Source organism: Chiloscyllium plagiosum, unplaced genomic scaffold (assembly GCF_037043375.1).
Source record: "Chiloscyllium plagiosum isolate Xiang-an unplaced genomic scaffold, Cpla_swu_hap1 HiC_scaffold_10, whole genome shotgun sequence".
Taxonomy (NCBI): Eukaryota; Metazoa; Chordata; class Chondrichthyes; order Orectolobiformes; family Hemiscylliidae; genus Chiloscyllium; species Chiloscyllium plagiosum.
Genome location: NW_028270148.1, coordinates 100,106,749 through 100,127,987, shown reverse-complemented (window position 1 = coordinate 100,127,987; position 21,239 = coordinate 100,106,749). Strand labels below are relative to the sequence as shown.

At 49.7% G+C, this 21,239-nt stretch overlaps 1 protein-coding gene across 15 annotated transcripts in view; it reads left to right on the top strand.

Annotated features, from left to right (window-relative positions):
* Nucleotides 1-21,239, top strand: part of syne1b (spectrin repeat containing, nuclear envelope 1b) — a 629,476-nt gene that overhangs the window by 476,384 nt on the left and 131,853 nt on the right. For all 15 annotated transcript variants that reach the window (XM_087991586.1, XM_087991587.1, XM_087991592.1 and 12 more), the window contains 5 exons: nucleotides 15-170; nucleotides 5,398-5,568; nucleotides 8,247-8,380; nucleotides 14,559-14,763; nucleotides 17,031-17,213. In XM_087991586.1, coding sequence (XP_087847712.1) covers nucleotides 15-170; nucleotides 5,398-5,568; nucleotides 8,247-8,380; nucleotides 14,559-14,763; nucleotides 17,031-17,213 — 849 coding nt within the window. The remainder of the gene's footprint in view (nucleotides 1-14; nucleotides 171-5,397; nucleotides 5,569-8,246; nucleotides 8,381-14,558; nucleotides 14,764-17,030; nucleotides 17,214-21,239) is intronic.

Here is a 21,239-nt window from a genome sequence, read left to right as displayed (position 1 = left end):
ATTTTATTTCTTAGGAACTGGAAGATATTATCCGAGTGAAAGAGAAGGAAGTGGAGAAAGTTGAAAAAAGTGGCCTGGTGCTGATACAGAACAAGAAAGAGGAGGCTTCCAGCAACGTTATGGAAACACTCCGAGAACTTAATCATTCCTGGGCTCATCTGGACCACTTGGTAATAATACCTCAGTGATGGAGGCCAGCCATTTGATTGGTGCAGGATGACTGATTGGATAATGGAGGATGACTGTCTGCTTGTCTGGTGGACATCTGGTTGAATGATGGGGGATAACTGTTGAATGACAGACAATGACTGATGGAGCGTGACTGATACAGGCTGGTTCTTGGATTGATGGTGGATGGCTGTGTGATGGAGAATTGCTGTTTGATGGTAGATGGCTGTGTGATGGTGGATGGCCGTGTGATGGTGGATGGCCGTGTGACGGTGGATGGCTGTGAGACGGTGGATGGCTGTGAGACGGTGGATGGCCGTGTGACGGTGGATGGCCGTGAGACGGTGGATGGCCATGAGACGGTGGATGGCCGTGAGACGGTGGATGGCCGTGAGACGGTGGAGGGCTGTGTGACGGTGGAGGGCTGTGTGACGGTGGAAGGCTGTGTGACGGTGGAGGGCTGTGTGACGGTGGAGGGCTGTGTGATGGTGGAGGGCTGTGTGACGGTGGAGGGCTGTGTGACGGTGGAGGGCTGTGTGACGGTGGAGGGCTGTGTGACGGTGGAGGGCTGTGTGACGGTGGATGGCTGTGTGACGGTGGATGGCTGTGTGACGGTGGATGGCTGTGTGACGGTGGAGGGCTGTGTGACGGTGGAGGGCTGTGTGACGGTGGAGGGCTGTGTGACGGTGGAGGGCTGTGTGACGGTGGATGGCCGTGTGACAGTGCTGGCCGTGTGACGGTGGATGGCCGTGTGACGGTGGACGGCCGTGTGACTGTGGACGGCCGTGTGACGGTGGACGGCCGTGTGACGGTGGACGGCCGTGTGACGGTGGACGGCCGTGTGACGGTGGACGGCCGTGTGACTGTGGACGGCCGTGTGACGGTGGACGGCCGTGTGACGGTGGACGGCCGTGTGACGGTGGACGGCCGTGTGACGGTGGACGGCCGTGTGACGGTGGACGGCCGTGTGACTGTGGACGGCCGTGTGACTGTGGACGGCCGTGTGACTGTGGACGGCCGTGTGACTGTGGATGGCCGTGTGACGGTGTATGGCCGTGTGACGGTGTATGGCCGTGAGACGGTGTATGGCCGTGAGACGGTGTATGGCCGTGTGACGGTGGATGGCCGTGTGACGGTGGATGGCCGTGTGACTGTGGACGGCCGTGTGACGGTGGATGGCCGTGTGACGGTGGATGGCCGTGTGACGGTGGATGGCCGTGTGACGGTGGATGGCTGTGAGACGGTGTATGGCTGATTGATGGTGGACGGCCGTGTGACGGTGGATGGCCGTGTGACTGTGGATGGCCATGTGACGGTGGATGGCCATGTGACGGTGGATGGCCGTGTGACTGTGGATGGCCGTGTGACGGTGGATGGCCGTGTGACGGTGGACGGCCGAGTGACGGTGGACGGCCGTGTGACTGTGGACGGCCGTGTGACTGTGGACGGCCGTGTGACTGTGGACGGCCGTGTGACTGTGGACGGCCGTGTGACGATGGATGGCTGTGAGACGGTGTATGGCTGATTGATGGTGGACGGCCGTGTGACGGTGGATGGCCGTGTGACTGTGGATGGCCGTGTGACGGTGGATGGCTGTGTGACTGTGGATGGCTGTGTGACGGTGGATGGCCGTGTGACGGTGGATGGCCGTGTGACGGTGGATGGCTGTGAGACGGTGTATGGCTGTGAGACGGTGTATGGCTGATTGATGGTGGACGGCCGTGTGACGGTGGATGGCCGTGTGACTGTGGATGGCTGTGTGACTGTGGATGGCTGTGTGACTGTGGATGGCTGTGTGACGGTGGATGGCCGTGTGACGGTGGATGGCCGTGTGACGGTGGATGGCCGTGTGACGGTGGATGGCCGTGAGACGGTGTATGGCTGATTGATGGTGGACGGCCGTGTGACGGTGGATTGCCGTGTGACTGTGGATGGCCGTGTGACGGTGGATGGCTGTGTGACTGTGGATGGCTGTGTGACTGTGGATGGCTGTGTGACGGTGGATGGCCGTGTGACGGTGGATGGCCGTGTGACGGTGGATGGCCGTGTGACGGTGGATGGCTGATTGACGGTGGACGGCCGTGTGACGGTGGACGGCCGTGTGACTGTGGATGGCCGTGTGACGGTGGACGGCCGTGTGACGGTGGACGGCCGTGTGACGGTGGACGGCCGTGTGACGGTGGAAGGCCGTGTGACGGTGGAAGGCCGTGTGACGGTGGATGGCCGTGTGACGCTGGATGGCCGTGTGACGCTGGATGGCCGTGTGACGCTGGATGGCCGTGTGACGGTGGATGGCCGTGTGACGGTGGATGGCTGATTGATGGTGGATGGCCGTGTGACTGTGGATGGACGTGTGACTGGATGGCCGTGTGACGGTGGATGGCTGTGTGACGGTGCTGGCCGTGTGACGGTGCTGGCCGTGTGACGGTGGATGGCCGTGTGACGGTGGATGGCCGTGTGACGGTGGATGGCCCTGTGACTGTGGAAGGCCGTGTGACGGTGGAAGGCCGTGTGACGGTGGATGGCCGTGTGACGGTGGATGGCCGTGTGACGGTGGATGGCTGTATGACGGCTGATGGCTGTGGGACGGTGGATGGCTGATTGATGGTGGATGGCCGTGTGACTGTGGATGGCCGTGTGACTGTGGATGGCCGTGTGACTGTGGATGGCCGTGTGATGTGGATGGCCGTGTGACTGGATGGCCGTGTGACGGTGGATGGCTGTGTGACGGTGCTGGCCGTGTGACGGTGGATGGCTGTGTGACGGTGCTGGCCGTGTGACGGTGGATGGCCGTGTGACGGTGGATGGCCGTGTGACGGTGGATGGCTGTATGACCGCTGATGGCTGTGGGACGGTGGATGGCTGATTGATGGTGGATGGCCGTGTGACTGTGGATGGCCGTGTGACGGTGGATGGCCGTGTGACGGTGGAAGGCCGTGTGACGGTGGAAGGCCGTGTGACGGTGGAAGGCCGTGTGACGGTGGAAGGCCGTGTGACGGTGGATGGCCGTGTGACGGTGGATGGCCGTGTGACGGTGGATGGCTGTGGGACGGTGGATGGCTGATTGATGGTGGACGGCCGTGTGACGGTGGATGGCCGTGTGACTGTGGATGGCCATGTGACTGGATGGCCGTGTGACGGTGGATGGCTGTGTGACGGTGCTGGCCGTGTGACGATGGATGGCCGTGTGACGGTGGATGGCTGTATGACGGCTGATGGCTGTGTGACGGTGGATGGCTGTGAGACGGTGGATGGCTGTGTGACTGTGGATGGCTGTGTGACTGTGGATGGCCGTGTGACTGTGGAAGGCCGTGTGACTGTGGAAGGCCGTGTGACTGTGGAAGGCCGTGTGACGGTGGATGGCCGTGTGACGGTGGAAGGCCGTGTGACGGTGGAAGGCCGTGTGACGGTGGATGGCCGTGTGACGGTGGATGGCCGTGTGACGGTGGATGGCCGTGTGACGGTGGATGGCTGTGGGACGGTGGATGGCTGATTGATGGTGGACGGCCGTGTGACGGTGGATGGCCGTGTGACTGTGGATGGCCGTGTGACTGTGGATGGCCGTGTGACTGGATGGCCGTGAGACGGTGGATGGCCGTGAGACGGTGGATGGCTGTGTGACTGTGGATGGCTGTGTGACTGTGGATGGCCGTGTGACGGTGGATGGCCGTGTGACGGTGGATGGCCGTGTGACTGTGGATGGCCGTGTGACTGTGGATGGCCGTGTGACTGTGGATGGCCGTGTGACGGTGGATGGCCGTGTGACGGTGGATGGCCGTGTGACGGTGGATGGCCGTGTGACTGTGGATGGCCGTGTGACAGTGGATGGCCGTGTAGTTACTTCACCTGATTCCTCTCATTCATACTTTGATCCTGTGCAGAAATGGGGAGACAGTGAGATGACGGTAATGTCATTTGGGCTGCTAATCCTGAGGCCCAGGGCAGTGCTGTCTGGATGTGGGTTCAACCCCCCACCATGGCTGTTGGGGGAAATTAAATCTTAATGAACAAAACTCTGGAAAATGTGGTGACCATGAAAGCTAATTGTTGCAAAATTCCCATCTAGTTCACAGACCTCATCCGGGAAGGGTGTTGTTACTTGGTTTGGCCTTCAGCCTGTGACTCCAGATCCTCAGCAAAGTGATTGACTCTCAAACTTCCCTTTGCATTGGCACTTCAAGGGCAATTGGGGGAGGCTAGAGCACTTTAGTCTTGCCAGCAACACCATACCCATTTAAAAAAAATCAATAAGAGATAAGCAAATGAATGAATTATCAGCAACCTTTTGTGGAAGTTTGGATAATGACAGCACCTTGCACTTGGATGACAGTATAAAGGCACTGGCTACCATTGTACCCCATTGATCTGACATACTCACTCCATCAGGTGGAATTAGATGTCTCTCATGTCTTGGGGCATTTCAGCTTGAAAGCTCTAACAGTGGATCAGAAGAAGTTCCTCAAATCCTTCCAATTCAACAAAGCTGATTACTTACAGCAGGGCACCAGGTCTTGAAAGCCATTGGCTTGTAGTAAAAGGCCAATTGGATGGGTGATGCCCTTCAGAGAAAGGTCTCTATCTCACCCATACACACCTGGTCTACGTGCGATCCCAGTCCTGTAATATGCAATGAACTCCTAATGGACTCTCAGAAACCAGGATTTGGAGATGCCGGTGTTGTACAAATTTAACAATCACACAACACCGGGTTATAGTCCAACAGGTTTAATTGGAAGCGCTAGCTTTTGAAGCGCTGCTCCTTCATCACAACTACCTGATGAAGGAGCGACGCTCCGAAAGCTGGTGCTTCCAATTAAACCTGTTGGACTATAACCTGGTGTTGTGTGATGTTTAACTCAGAAACCAGGGTTGAGTAGGAAAAGTGATCAGGATCCCAAGAACAAACATTTCTTTTTATGAGATAAAGTGTCGTGTTCAAGGCAGAGCTTTCTGCGCCAAAGCCATGCCAGTGGCTGCTACAAGATTTAACCACCATTCCCTTGTAATCTTACAATACTGAGGAGACCATTGTCTCATCATATTTGTTCTGGTACTTTGTAGCATTTGTTTATCTTCACAACATGTTTATTTTCACGATAAGGCAGGGAATAGATGCTGTTAGTCACAACCAAGAAAGGCCAGGCCACCTCTTATTTGACTTTTCCAGACATGTGGGCTTTCCCAATCCAAGAGAGCACACGTTCACTGTCCGACCTTGCCATGTTCCAGGTTGGCCAGTTGAAGATCACTCTCCAGTCGTTGCTGGACCAGTGGAATATTTACAAGGCAGCCTATGAGGACATTAATGGCCACCTGATGGACGCCCGCTACTCCCTTTCGCGTTTCCGTTTGCTGACTGGCTGTCTGGAAGCTGTGAAAATCCAGGTAGACAACCTCCAGGTAAGTGCTTGAACTTTGCGCTGTCCTTGCAGGTATTTGGTAACATTTAATGAAGGTTGCCTGAGGTGGATCAGGTGGACGCTGTCTCCCTTGCAGACAAATGAACTCATTCCCTTTTGCCACTGAAACCCTGGTGAACAGTGTCGTTTGTGGTGGCGCTTGTTGAGGACCTGAAATTACAGAGAATTTGTGCCCATTCAGCCCACCTGGTCTACTCCATTGTTTTTATTATTCACGCGTGACTATTTTGCCTGGTCCCCATAGCCCTTGACCGCTTCCCCGTTTATTCGCCCTTGTATTTGCTGCGTGGTGTTTTGTATTGAGGAATCTTACAACCTCTGAAGTTCTAGAGAAAGTGAGGACAGCAGATGCTGGAGACCAGAGTTTAGAGTGTGGTGCTGGAAAAGCACAGCAGGTCAGGCAGCATCCGCGGAACAGGAGAGTCGACATTTCGGGCCTAAGCCTTTCATCAGGCCTCATTCCTGATTAAGGACTTATGCCTGAAATGTTGATTCTCCTGCTCCTTGGATGCTGCCTGGCCTGCTGTGCTTTTCTAGCACCACACACTCTAACCTCTGAAGTCATGTAGCAGGGGCTGTTGCCCCATCTTACAAAGGTAGTACAGAAGCCCTGGAATTACCTCTCTGATCCTCCCCAGAACACTATTTGCCTTCCTTAAAGCCAATCAGCAGGTGCCACAATTCTAAATATCTCTCCTGGAGCAAAATCCGAAAGTACTTTCCTCACACGGAGGATCGGAAACCTGGGACACTCCTGCCCTTCTGCTCCCACACCCTTCCAAAACAAAAAATCTGATGCTGCTGGGTTTCAACTCTGAGCGCGACTGAGGTTTGTTTATTTTTATTAGGGGATGAGAAAGGTGGAAGGGTATTCTCTGGGGAAGGAAATCTGCAGTCCTCACGCAACATTGGATTCCAGACCTGTAGTAATGTGTTTGTGTCTTGCTTATCCGGTATGGAATGGCCTCTCAAGCCACTTAGCAGTTGGGGACAAGCAACAAATGTTAGCCTTGCCAGTGACACCCAAATTAAATGGAAGAAATTTTAAATTTAAACTAATTTAAGCTATAATTTCACCCATACTCCCATCATCACGATCCATCCTGCCTGCTCATTCAGTGGTGATTTATTTACAAAATCCTTTCCTTGCTTTTGAAGTTCTGTCTCCATCTTGTTCTGGTGACTGCCTGTGTTTGTGTGATCCTCCATATCATTGATCTTCACTGAACCTCTTCCAGAGTTTCACTGTTAATAGCCTATTGTGTATTTTCTGTCTTCCTGCCTGGCAGCACTGTGCTTTTCACCCCTCTGCTGTGTTGCCTGAGACTGACCTCAGACTCTGTAGTTTGTGAGTTGAAATTCCACTCCAGCGCAGCCAATCTCAGGTTAGCAGTGACCGTGCAGTACTGAGGTGGTGATGTGCTCTTGGAGCTGCCATCTTTCCCTTGAGGTGACTCTGCCCTCCCAGATCAGATCCATGGCCAGCCAGCAGGGGCGCTCTATCCAATGCCGCTTCCAATATTTATCGCTCCACCGGTGTCCTGTTCGTTAGGCGCACAAATCGACTGCTGCGTGTCCATATTGAAGTTATAATGACACTTTGACAGTGCAGCCAACTTTGTTTTAACAGGCACCTTATGAACTGGCCCTCTTGATAAACTGGCAAAAAATGATATACTGGAAATACCGGATGTTTAATGTATTTTTAGGATCTTCACCATGTCCGCGTGGTCATTTGAAGGGTGCGATCAGAAGGCTCTCTGCCGATAGGTTTTATTTAAGGCGAAGATGCATTATTATTTAAGTGATTTATGCTGTAAGGTGTATACCCCCTTCATTACGTTTATGTTACTTAGTGTGTGTTTTTCCATTGATTTGGTGGACCTCTTAATCAACCAGAATATTTAATCAACCAGCACACTCCTGGTCCAATAGGAGCTGGTTAATAAAATGTTTGCTGTACTTTGTTGGGCGGCACGGTGGCTCGGTGGTTAGCACTGCTGCCTCACAGCGCCAGAGACCTGGGTTCAATTCCCAACTCAGGCGACTGACTGCGTGGAGTTTGCACATTCTCCCCGTGTCTGCGTGGGTTTCCTCCGGGTGCTCCAGTTTCCTCCCACATTCCAAAGATGTGCAGGTTAGGTGAATTGGCCATGCTAAATTGCCCATAGTGTTAGGTAAAGGGGTAAATGTAGGGGTATGGGTGGGTTGTGCTTCCGTGGACTTGTTGGGCCGAAGGGCCTGTTTCCACACTGTAATCCAAATATCTGCTGTACTTTGTTGACTTGAAAGCTTTTTATGATTCACCACCGTCCTGGAAGGTGCTATGTAAACTCAACCTCGTCCTCTTTTTCTCTACCTCTCCTCTCAGAATCTGTCTCTTCACCTTTCTCCTTCATGTGCCAATCCTCCCCACTCCCCCTGGTTCACTTGAAACAGGGAATGGCCAATAATTGTCACCTTCACTTGTAATGGGGCTTTAGCTTAGCTTAGCTCAGCTCAGCCTTAGTCCAAGGTGGTTCCATTGCTTCAGTTGTACCAACCACAAAGGATCAGAGTACACCTCTGCGGTTAAACATCCAAGTGCCACCGTATTTCTGTTCCCCAAATGGCACATACATACCTTCTTCAACGTTGGGTCCACCTTTTATTTTACAGAACCTCCAAGAGGAACTGGATAAGTCGGAAGGCAGCCTGCAGAAGTTTGACTCTGTGTCCAATCAACTCCTGAAGGAGTGCCACCCACCAGACAGCAGCTTGTTGACAACTAATCTCAATGAGGTTAATACAAGGTAAGGATTTCCTTGAGTGCTGCTGCTCCTCCAATCACAGGTTTTCTCTCTCTCCTGTACTCTCTGCTCCTCCAATCACAGGTTTTCTCTCTCTCCTGTACTCTCTGCTCCTCCAATCACAGGTTCCCTCTCTCCTGCACTCTCTGCTCCTCCAATCACAGGTTCCCTCTCTCCTGCACTCTCTGCTTCTCCAATCACAGGTTCCCTCTCTCCTGCACTCCCTGCTCCTCCAATCACAGGTTCCCTCTCTCCTACACTCTCTGCTCCTCCAATCACAGGTTCCCTCTCTCTTGCACTCTCTGCTCCTCCAATCACAGGTTCCCTCTCTCCTGCACTCTCTGCTCCTCCAATCACAGGTTCCCTCTCTCTCCTACACTCTCTGCTCATCCAATCACAGGTTCCCTCTCTCCTGCACACTCTGCTCCTCCAATCACAGGTTCCCTCTCTCCTACACTCTCTGCTCCTCCAATCACAGGTTCCCTCTCTCCTGCACTCTCGCTCCTCCAATCACAGGTTCCCTCTCTCTTGCACTCTCTGCTCCTGCAATCACAGGTTCCCTCTCTCCTGCACTCTCTGCTCCTCCAATCACAGGTTCCCTCTCTCCTGCACTCTCTGCTCCTCCAATCACAGGTTCCCTCTCTCCTGCACTCTCTGCTTCTCCAATCACAGGTTCCCTCTCTCCTGCACTCTCTGCTCCTCCAATCACAGGTTCCCTCTCTCCTACACTCTCTGCTCCTCCAATCACAGGTTCCCTCTCTCTTGCACTCTCTGCTCCTCCAGTCACAGGTTCCCTCTCTCCTGCACTCTCTGCTCCTCCAATCACAGGTTCCCTCTCTCCTGCACTCTCTGCTCCTCCAATCACAGGTTCCCTCTCTCCTGCACTCTCTGCTCCTCCAATCACAGGTTCCCTCTCTCTTGCACTCTCTGCTCCTCCAATCACAGGTTCCCTCTCTCCTGCACTCTCTGCTTCTCCAATCACAGGTTCCCTCTCTCTTGCACTCTCTGCTCCTCCAATCACAGGTTCCCTCTCTCTTGCACTCTCTGCTCCTCCAATCACAGGTTCCCTCTCTCCTGCACTCTCTGTTCCTCCAATCACAGGTTCCCTCTCTCTTGCACTCTCTGCTCCTCCAATCACAGGTTCCCTCTCTCCTGCACTCTCTGTTCCTCCAATTGCAGGTTCTGTGTCTCCCATGCTCCCTGCTCCCCTAATCCCTGGTTCCCTCTCTTGTGGACTCTCTGCTCCTCCAATCACACGTTCCCGCTCTCCCGAACTCTCTGCTCCTCCAATCACAGGTTCGTTTTCTCCCGCACTCTTTGCTCCTCCAATCACAGGTTCCCTTTCTCCCATACTCTTTGTCCCGCTAATCACAGGATCCCTTTCTCCCCTGCTGTCTGTCCCTCCAATCACAGGATCCCTCGCTCTGCCCTGGCTGCTTGTTGTACTTTTCCCACTGTCTCTCACTTGCTCTGTCACAGCTGACATTTGATGCTTTCTCCTTATCCTGGCTTACAATTGCTGCTCTGCATGAGCTGTTTATGTCCTTGTGCATTATTTGATAGATGAAGCTGCGTCAATACATCTGAAGCTTTTGTCGTGTAGTCCTATTTTGTAGTTGTGATACCTGAGAAAAGTTGGAGTCACTTTATTATCTAAGCGTCATCTATTAATATTGAATTTCCTGTTCAACACAGTCCCTTGGCCTGCTGTGCAATGGTCTCACTGCTCTTTGACTGCTTTGGGGGTGGTCCCCAGAATTTCCCATGTATGAGGGTCTTTTCATTTTTAAAATTTTATTAAACAATATACAGTCTACAAAACACATAACATTAACAGCTGTATACAGAGAAGTGGCAAAGCCAGGCCCCAGGTCCTTCCGTTCAACCAGTTTTCAGGAAATGAGGACAAACCTCAAATCCCGCCTTCCATCATCACAAAACAGTAAGTACATATAAGACAGTCCAATTACATTTTTAAAAAATGCATAAAATACCGACCCCCAGCAACCCAGCAAGCCACCATCCCTCCCACCTTCTGGCCACGCTAAGGCAGGCTGCCCCTACACCCCATCCGGCTCTCGGCCCACCCCATGCCCCTTCCAGGTCTCAGTCTGCCTTGACACACCTTCCGACCACCTCTAGGACAGCCCGTCTTGCTTCCCCGACCCCCCCAGGAAGACAGCGATCAGAATGAGGGTCTTCTCATCAATGCTCTCCTCTAATAATTAATTAGATACATTAATTCTAGCCTTGTGGTTCCAGTGCTCCATGTGCAGCATAGCGAGTTCAAAACCCATCGTGGTGAGCTGAATTCACTAATTTGTGACCTGGCAGCAGAAAAGGGTGGTGTGAAATGGTTGGATTGTCCTCAACATACAGCTGTTGTCCCTCAGGAAAGGGAAGCTCAGTGTGGCTCCCTGTTACCTCGGTGATTCTTCATGCTCCCTTGGAAACAGGGAATGGGCAGTAATTGCCACATTCAGCCTGACACAAGTGAAAATAACACACTTACGCCGCCATTACTTTGTTTGTCAGTACTTCATTGGCCACTATTCTGTCACATGTGAGGTATTGTCATCAACTGTACCTCCCGTTTTCCAGAGCGTAGAACATAGAACAGTACAGCACAGAACAGGCCCTTCAGCCCACAATGTTGTGCCAACCATTGATCCTCATGTATGCACCCTCAAATCTCTATGACCATATGCATGTCCAGTAGTCTCTGAAATGTCCCCAATGACCTTGCTTCCACAACTGCTGCTGGCAACGCATTCCATGCTCTCGCAACTCTCTGTGTAAAGAACCCGCCTCTGACATCCCCTCTATACTTTCCTCCAACCAGCTTAAAACTATGACCCCTCGTGTTAGCCATTTCTGCCCTGGGAAATAGTCTCTGGCTATCGACTCTATCTATGCCTCTTATTATCTTGTATACCTCAATTAGGTCCCCTCTCCTCCTCCTTTTCTCCAATGAAAAAGTCTGAGCTCAGTCAACCTCTTTTCATAAGATAAGCCCTCCAGTCCAGGTAGCATCCTGGTAAACCTCCTCTGAACCCTCTCCAAAGCATCCACATCTTTCCTATAATAGGGCGAACAGAACTGGACGCAGTATTCCAAGTGCGGTCTAACCAAAGTTTTATAGAGCTGCAACAAGATCTCACGACTCTTAAACTCAATCCCCCTGTTAATGAAATCCAAAACACCATATGCTTTCTTAACAACCCTGTCCACTTGGGTGGCCATTTTAAGGGATCCGTGTACCTGTACAACAAGATCCCTCTGTTCCTCCACACTGCCAAGAATCCTATCCTTAATCCTGTACTCAGCTTTCAAATTCGACCTTCCAAAATGCATCACTTCGCATTTATCCAGGTTGACCTCCATCTGCCACCTCTCAGCCCATCTCTGCATCCTGTCAATGTCCCGCTGCAGCCTATAACAGCCCTCTATACTGCCAACGACACCTCCAACCTTTGTGTCGTCTGCAAACCTGCTGACCCATCCTTCAATCCCCTCATCCAAGTCATTAATAAAAATTACAGACAGTAGAGGCCCAAGAACAGAGCCCTGTGGAACACCACTCACCACTGACTTCCAGGCAGAATATTTTCCTTCTACTACCACTTGCTGTCTTCTGTTGACCAGCCAATTCTGTATCCAGACAGCTATGTTCCCATGTATCTCCTGATCTTCTGAATGAGCCTACCATGGGGAACCTTATCAAATGCCTTGCTGAAGTCCATATACACCATATCCACAGCTCGACCCTCATCAACGTTTCTAGTCACATCCTCAAAGAACTCGATAAGGCTTGTGAGATATGACCTGCCCCTCACAAAGCCGTGTTGACTGCATTTAATCAAGCTATGCTCTCCCAGATGGTCATAAATTCTATCCCTCAGAATTCTTTCTAACACCTTGCAGACGACAGACTTGAGACTGACTGGTCTGTAATTGTCAGGATTTCCCTATTTCCTTTCTTGAAGAGAGGAATTACATTTGCCTCCCTCCAGTCCTCCGGTACGACTCCGGTGGAGTGCGAGGATGCGAAGATCTTCGCAAGTGGCGAAGGAATCGCATTTCTCGTTTCCCAAAGCAGCCGAGGACAAATGTGGTGTGGGCCTGGCGACTTGTCAATCTTAATGTTTGACAAACTTTTCAGCACACCAGCTTCCTCTATCTCTATCCGTTCCAGCATGCACACCTGCTCTTCAAAGGTTTCACTGTGTTTCAGTGTTGAAGAGTGTGGATGATTGGGAACATCTTTAATGGTGCAATCTTGTAGTTCGCTTAAACCTCACGCACAGTTGACAGCTCTTCCTGATGAAGGGCATTTGCCCAAAACGTCGATTTTCCTGCTCCTCGGATACTGTCTGACCGGCTGTGCTTTTGTAGCACCACTCTAATCTAGACTGTAATCTCCAGCATCAGCAGTACCCACTTCAGCCTAGCTCTTAGCTTTTGATGAATGTGTTGGTCATCACTTCAAAATTCTAAACGTCAGAGACCCCTCTCCTGCCCAAGGATGAGACTTCAGGGCTGATGTCCCCTTGTGTATTTGTTTGTATCTCCCAGCTTGTCAAGTTGGGCCATTATACCTTGCCATTCCATCTTCCCTTGGGCTTAGTCCACCGAACAATGAGAATCTGTATTTGGATAGCACCCAGCAAACTTCATGGAGGATAGTTTTAGAGGTGGAAGTGCGAAGTGAACACTGAAGAAAGATGTTTATGTAGTGGCTTTCATGACCATTTCCATCAATCAAAGGATCCACCCACTGCCCCATGGCACTCAATTGCACAAGCATCAGTGAATCCCCCACCATTGACATCCTGAGGGTTGCCATTGACCAGAAACTGAACCAGATTAGTATTATAAATAGTCTAAAAGGTGTGGTGCTGGAAAAGCACAGCCGGTCAGGCAGCATCCAAGGAGCAGGAGAATCGATGTTTCGAGCATAAGCCCTTCATCAGGAATGGATAAAGAGCTTATGCTCGAAACGTCAATTCTCCTGCTCCTCGAATGTTGCCTGACTGGCTGCGCTTTTCCAGCACCACACCTTTTGACTCTGATCTCCAACATCTGCAGTCCTCACTTTCTCTTAATATTAAAAATATAACAACGACAAGTCAAGCTAGGAATCCAGCAGTGAGTAACTCACCCCTCAGGGAGTGCTTTCCAAAGCATGTCACCATCCACAATGTGGAGGTGCTAGTGTGGGACTGGGATGGACGAAGTTAAAAACCACGCAACGCCAGGTTATAGTCCAACAGGTGTTTTTGAAAGTACACGCTTTTGGAGCACTGCTCCTTCGTCAGGTCCTGGTGTTGTGTGATTTTTTTTAACTTTGACCATCTACAAAGGTACAAGGCAGGAGTGTGATGGAATGCTCCTCACTTGTCAGGATGGGTGAGGTTCTAACAAGACTGAAGAAGCTTGACACCATCCAGGACAAAGCAGCCCACTTGATTGGCACCACATCCACCAACCTTTACTCCCTCCGATGCACAGTAGCAGCAGTGTGCACCATCTACAAGATAAACTGCACTAACTCACCCAGGCTCCTTACAATAGCATCTTCCAAACCTGTGACCTTCTACCACCTGAGAAGGACCAGGGCAGCAGATGCGTGGGAGTGCGACTACTTTGGAGGTTCCCCTCCAAACCACATACTACCCCATCGTGGAAGCATATCCACATTCCTTCACTTTCGCTGTGTCACATGTTTAGTGGTCCAAAGGCTTCTGCCACATTGTTCAACCCCCACAAGCTGTCTACTGCCCAAGAGCCAATCAGGTAGTTGTTGTCAGTCTTTGTCTTCTACAAGTGTTGGTCACAATTTCACAGACCAATCAGCAACTTGTTGCTAGCTGACTCTCACAGACACGCAGAGCAGTCCACAAATGACCCCATACTTGAACAAAGCAGCAGTGTAAACACCACACAAAATGAGTTTCATTAACTGGCTTTTTAAAAGCACACTATCGCCTTCCTCAGTTCTCTGCTGTCGAACAGTTCTCCTCCTCCAAATTAAAGTAAAATATAAAGGTAAGGTTCTTATAATTCTGTTCCAACGCAGAGTTTGTATTCCAGACTCCATTACGGGTATCCTATGTTAATCCAGGGCTAATTTTGTTCCCTGTAAATTACCTAACGAGTGCAATTCATTTCTGCACATCAGCTGGAATAATTTACTTCAAGATATCGCGGAGCAACTTCACTCTAGCAAGATTCTCCTTCAGCTCTGGCAGAAGTACAGGGATTACTCGGGCCAGTGCTCAGTTACAGTGCGACAGCAGGAGGACAAAAGCAACGAGTTGATTAAGAAAGCTGCGAACAGAGATATCGCTGAGGAGGAGGTTACAAATTGGATTCAGGACTGTGATGTGAGTACTATAGACACAACAATCAGTGCAGAGTTTCAACACAAAAAGGACCAGAATTTACTTTAATGCCTTTTAGGTAAAAACAAATAGTAACTTGTTACTTTAAATCCATGGTGGACCATTTCAGTGGAATTCCATTGCACGAGACCTGGATCTGGGGAGCAGAGTTAAGGTGCATTTTTCTTTAGATTAGATTCCCTACAATGTGGAAACAGGCCCTTCGGCCCAACAGGTCCACACCGACTCTCTGAAGAGTAACCCACCCAGACCCATTTCCCTCTGACTAATGCACCTAACACTATGGGCAATTTAGCGTGGCCAATTCACCTGACCTGCACATCTTTGGACTGTGGGAGGAAACCCACGCAGACACGGGGAGAACGTGCAAACTCCACACAGGCAGTCACCCGAGGCCAGAATTGAACCTGGGACCCTGGCGCTGTGAGGCAGCAGTGCTAACCACTGGGCCACTGTGCAGCCCCAAATTGGGATATGTAACAGGTCAGTTCCCGGTTCCCTTTATTCATCAAAAATAATAAGAATACAACAGCTCCACGCCGAAGATGGCCTGTCGATTTTGAGCCACCTCTTTTTCAAATGCAGTCCAATTACTTGCATTTGCTTCGGTGTCCGCCACCTCCCTGGAGTTCTTTCCCTTTGCGAGTATTCAGCCAGTAACCTTTTGAAAGTTCTCATCGAATCTGTATTTGCCCACTGGTCAGGGAGTGCATTCCAAAGGTAACTATTCATTGAATGTCGAAGAGTCCACTCGTTGCTTCTGGTTCTTTTGTCAACCCCGAGCTAAGTTTATAATTATTAAAATCTGTTTTACATTAAGCAGAAATGTGCAGATGGCTGAACACGTTCTGGACTCAAGTTTTCAAAGCTGAGCAGTATAGCAAAGTAACTCAGCTGATACCACAAATGTTCTTCTTTAACAAAATCATGTTAACCATACAGTGTGGAATCAGGCCATTCAGCCCATCGAGTCCACACCAACCCTCCGTAGAGCATCCTGCCTGGATACCCCCCCCCCCCCCCCCCCCCACCTTATTCCAATAACCATGCATCTCCCAGGCTAACTCCACCTATCCTGCACATCCCTGAACACAATGGACAATTTAGCATGGCCAATCCACCCTAACCTGGGTGGATCAGCATGGCTAACCCACCAATCCATATAACACAGACACTAGGAGGATGTGCAAACTCCACACATACAGTCATCCAAGGGTGGGATCGAACCTGGGTCCCTGGCACCAGTGCTAACCACTGAGCCACCATGCCGCCCATTGTAGAATATTGTAAAGGGACATGATTTCTGGAATCGAATGTTTTCCCAATGAAACTAAATTATTTTTTCTTAAAGTGGATCACCCTTTCAGCTCATGGGGGTGCAGAAATACTACCTATTACACCACAGTACCCCCTTGCCAAATGACACTTCTCTGAGAAATGCAGGTTCTGCAGAAACACACCATTATTCTATTGTGTGTTAGATGAGTGTGCAAAACAACCCCTGTTGGTAGGTCTTACAGCTTCGACAGCAGTTAATGCATTTTCGAGCTGCCTTCTCTGCACCAGTCAATAGACTGCCCAACACGAATATTACCATAGAGCAGTGAGTAATTGATTTAAGGGGAAACCAGGCAAGTACATCGGAAAGAAAGAAATGGAATTATATCCTGATAAGTTGTTTTTTTTACTTGAAACACCGTAGCATACGAGGTTATGGAGCAAGTGCTGAGAAATAGAATTACAGCAGGATAGGTTCCTGATGACCTGTATGGGCTGAAGGTCCTCTTTCTGTGCTGTAATATTCTATGACCTTAAACAGAGAGGGGAAAGAGACAGTGGGTAATAAATCCCGTCGGCTGAATGGCCTCCCTCTTGCCTCTCTCACATTCCGTGTAATCTCCACCTGAACTCAGACTCCCCAAAAGCTTTGGAAGCTAAATACTGAACAGAAAGTGTTATCTTAAATAATGGCAGGTAGTTTCTGCTACAGAAGATGGTGGGAATTAGCAACTCACTCCCCACAAGTGGAATCATAGGTTTAGATCAGTTGAAACGTCCAAGACGGAGATGAATGGGTTTGTGCTGTGAAGGACGGATTAAGGATCAAGATCAGGCATGGCGTACCTGGGGTGGGAGAAGGTGGGTGGTGGTGATGGGTTTGGGGTGAAATGCGACCGTTTATTTGTACTGACATGGAGTCATGCTGTTGTGTGAAATACTCTCTCTCCCTTCTCTGATTGCAACTACAGGCACTGTTGGAAGAGTTGGCCAAACTGCGGGACTCTCTTCATGTCCTGTCTGACCTGGGGGAAGAGATGAGGCAGCAGGTGGACTCTTCAGCAGCAGCCGCTATTCAGTCTGACCAACTGTCCCTCAGCCAGCGATTGTCCACTCTGGAACACGCTCTCAGTAGGCAGCGCTGTGTGCTACAGGTACTCTCCTTACTTCTGCTATAGCCACCTCGGCTTTAACACAATTTAATTGGCATTTCCTTTGCGTTGCTGAGAGAGAAGACATGCCATCAACACGTGTTGGCTTTCGGCCATCTGGACACAGATGCAAGAATGCCACATTTCCCCAAGAGGAACAGCTTTTCTTTTTCCCCAGCACCCATGTTGTGTGTGTGCAGGTGTGAGACACAGTGAGAGACACAAAGTGCACAAATCTTTATTCAATTTCCACCACCAGGAAGATAGGAAAACACCCGAGCGGCCAGTGACAAGCACTGCCCTTCACATCAAAGGACAGTGCTGTGTGACCAAAACAGTGAAGGGGAGGATAGGGAACACACTCCTGTTTGTTTTTTTAACGCTGTATGATAACAGTCCCCTTTTTTTTGCTGTGTGGAGAACACATTGTTTTTTTTTTACAAAGAGACCCTTGTTTATTTTTAAATCTCCTGTATATTTTTTTCTTTTTTTCTCTTTTTTTTTAATATTAACCCCCACACTACCACCTAACTGCGGTAGTGCTTATTTTATCCCCAGCACCCATGGTGTGTGTGTGCATGTGTGAGACACAGTGAAAGACACAAAGAGCACGAATCTTTGTTCAATTTCCACCACCAGGAAGATAGGAAAACACCCGAGTGGCCAGTGACAAACACTGCCCTTCACATCAAAGGGCAATGCGGTGTGATCAAAACAGTGAAGGGGAGGGTAGGGACTAATTCAAAATAGAGTTGGAGGGGGAAATGATGCACTCCACTCCCTGCGGCGCCCACCTCTCCCTGAACAACTCCAGGGTGTTGGTGGACACCGCGTGCTCTTTCTCCAAGGACACCTGGGCCCTAAGGAACAGCATTTATTTATTTTTTTTTCCTGAACAACTCCAGGGTGTTGGTGGACACTGCATGCTCCTTCTCCAAGGACCTGCCCTCCCTCCTCCATACCGGGTGAATCCCCTCTTTATTCTTCTTTTTTTTTCCTTTTTTTTTCCCCAGCACCCATGGTGTGTGTGTGCGCAGGTGTGAGACACAGTGAAAGACACAAAGTGCACGAATCTTTATTCAATTTCCACCACCAGGAAGATAGGAAAACACCCGGGTGGCCAGTGACAAACACTGCCCTTCACATCAAACGGCAGTGCTGTGTGATCAAAACAGTGAAGGGGAGGGTAGGGACTAATTCAAAATAGAGTTGGAGGGGGAAATGATGCACTCCACTCCCTGCGGCGCCCACCTCTCCCTGAACAACTCCAGGGTGTTGGTGGACACCGCGTGCTCCTTCTCCAAGGACACCTGGGCCCTAAGGAATAGCATTTATATTTTTTTTTTGCCTGTCTTTTTTTGTTTTTTTTATATTTTTTTTTTAACCCACACTACCACCTAAGTGCGGTAGTGCTTATTATTTTTTTTCCCCAGCACCCATGGTGTGTGTGTGTGCAGGTGTGAGACACAGTGAAAGACACAAAGTGCACGAATCTTTATTCAATTTCCACCACCAGGAAGATAGGAAAACACCCAGGTGGCCAGTGACAGGCACTGCCCTTCACATCAAAGGGCAGTGCTGTGTGATCAAAACAGTGAAGGGGAGGGGAGGGACTAAATCAAAATAGAGTTGGAGGGAGAAATGATGCACTCCACTCCCTGTGGCACCCACCTCTCCCTGAACAACTCCAGGGTGTTGGTGGACACCGCGTGCTCCTTCTCCAAGGACACCTGGGCCCTAAGGAACAGCATTTATATATTTTTTTTCCTCTTTTTTTTTGGAAGATAGGAGAACACCCGGGTGAATCTCCTGTTTTTTTTTTCTTTTTTTTTCGAAATTTCCTGTTTGTTTTTCTTTTAAAACCCCCACACTACCACCTAAGTGCGGTAGTGCTTATTTTATCCCCAGCACCCATGGTGTGTGTGTGCAGGTGTGAGACACAGTGGAAGACACAAAGTGCACCAATCTTTATTCAATTTCCACCACCAGGAAGATAGGAGAACACCCGGGTGAATCTCCTGTTTATTTTTTTTTTCTTTTTTTTTTCCATGGTGTGTGTGTGCAGGTGTGAGACACAGTGGAAGACACAAAGTGCACCAATCTTTATTCAATTTCCACCACCAGGAAGATAGGAAAACACCCGGGTGGCCAGTGACAAGCACTGCCCTTCACATCAAAGGGCAGTGTTGTGTGATCAAAACAGTGAAGGGGAGGGTAGGGACTAAATCAAAATAGAGTTGGAGGGAGAAATGATGCACTCCACTCCCTGTGGCGCCCACCTCTCCCTGAACAACTCCAGGGTGTTGGTGGACACCGCGTGCTCTTTCTCCAAGGACACCTGGGCCCTAAGGAACAGCATTTATTTTTTTTTTCTTTAATTTTTTTTTTAAATTTAAATCTCCTGTTTATTTATTTATTTTTTTTTTCTACATAACCGCGGAAGAGGGGCAGGCATCTAGGGGTTTTTTTTTTTTTCCTTTTTTATCCCAGCACCCATGGTGTGTGTGTGCAGGTGTGAGACACAGTGAAAGACACAAAGTGCACCAATCTTTTATTCAATTTCCACCACCAGGAAGATAGGAAAACACCCGGGTGGCCAGTGACAAGCACTGCCCTTCACATCAAAGGGCAGTGTTGTGTGATCAAAACAGTGAAGGGGAGGGTAGGGACTAAATCAAAATAGAGTTGGAGGGAGAAATGATGCACTCCACTCCCTGTGGCGCCCACCTCTCCCTGAACAACTCCAGGGTGTTGGTGGACACCGCGTGCTCTTTCTCCAAGGACACCTGGGCCCTAAGGAACAGCATTTTTTTTTTTTTTTTGATTATTTTTTTTTTCTTCTTTTTTTTTGTTTTAACCCCCACACTACCACCTAAGTGCGGTAGTGCTTATTTTATCCCCAGCACCCATGGTGTGTGTGTGCAGGTGTGAGACACAGTGAAAGACACAAAGTGCACCAATCTTTATTCAATTTCCACCACCAGGAAGATAGGAAAACACCCGAGTGGCCAGTGACAAACACTGCCCTTCACATCAAAGGGCAGTGCTGTGTGATCAAAACAGTGAAGGGGAGGGTAGGGACTAAATCAAAATAGAATTGGAGGGAGAAATGATGCACTCCACTCCCTGCGGCGCCCACCTCTCCCTGAACAACTCCAGGGTGTTGGTGGACACCGCGTGCTCCTTCTCCAAGGACACCCGGGCCCTAAGGAACAGCATTTATACTGCACAGGAGAAGGATGCTGATTGGTTGGAAAGTTGACCTCTGATTGGTGGAGGCATCGCCATGGAGAGTACAGCAAGGATCTATTGTCCCCAAGTTCTCTGTATCAGAAAGGCTGCAGCACCTCACTTCTTTAAGCTTACAGAGGCCTGTGCCTCAAAAGGGGGCGACGATGGCTTAGTGGTATTATCGCTGGATTGTTAATCCAGAGACCCGGGACGCAGGTTCAAATCTCACCGTGACCATGAATTCAATTAAATAAAATCTGGAATTAAAAGTCTAACGATGACCATGAATCCCTTGTCAGTTGTTGGGAAAACCCCATCTGGTTCACTGATGCCCTTTAGCGAAGGAAACTGCCATCCTTACCTAGTCTGGCAAACACGTGACACCAGACCCACAGTAATGTAGTTGACTCTTAACTGCCCGATGGGCAATAAATGCTGGCCTAGCCAGTGATGCCCCCCCCCTCCCTTGAACAAATAAGAAACAAAATTGCGGCTCATAGAAATGTCACTGAGTCTTATTGATGACCTTAACAAGAACAAACACTTAACCATTGCACCTATTTAAGTCCGTGGGGACAGTGGTTCCTTGATGCATTCTTAGTGCCATTGCATCAGAGCCATTTTGCCATCCAATCAGCACCCTTTCCCATGCAGTATAAATTGTTGTTCCCTTCTGAAATGTGATATTCTTGTCTCTGTCCTGACGAGAATAAGACCAGACAAAACTTCAGCTGCACGTGTCCTTTCCTTTTCAGTAATACTCCAATTCTCTATTACTAAATAATTACTTGACATTTC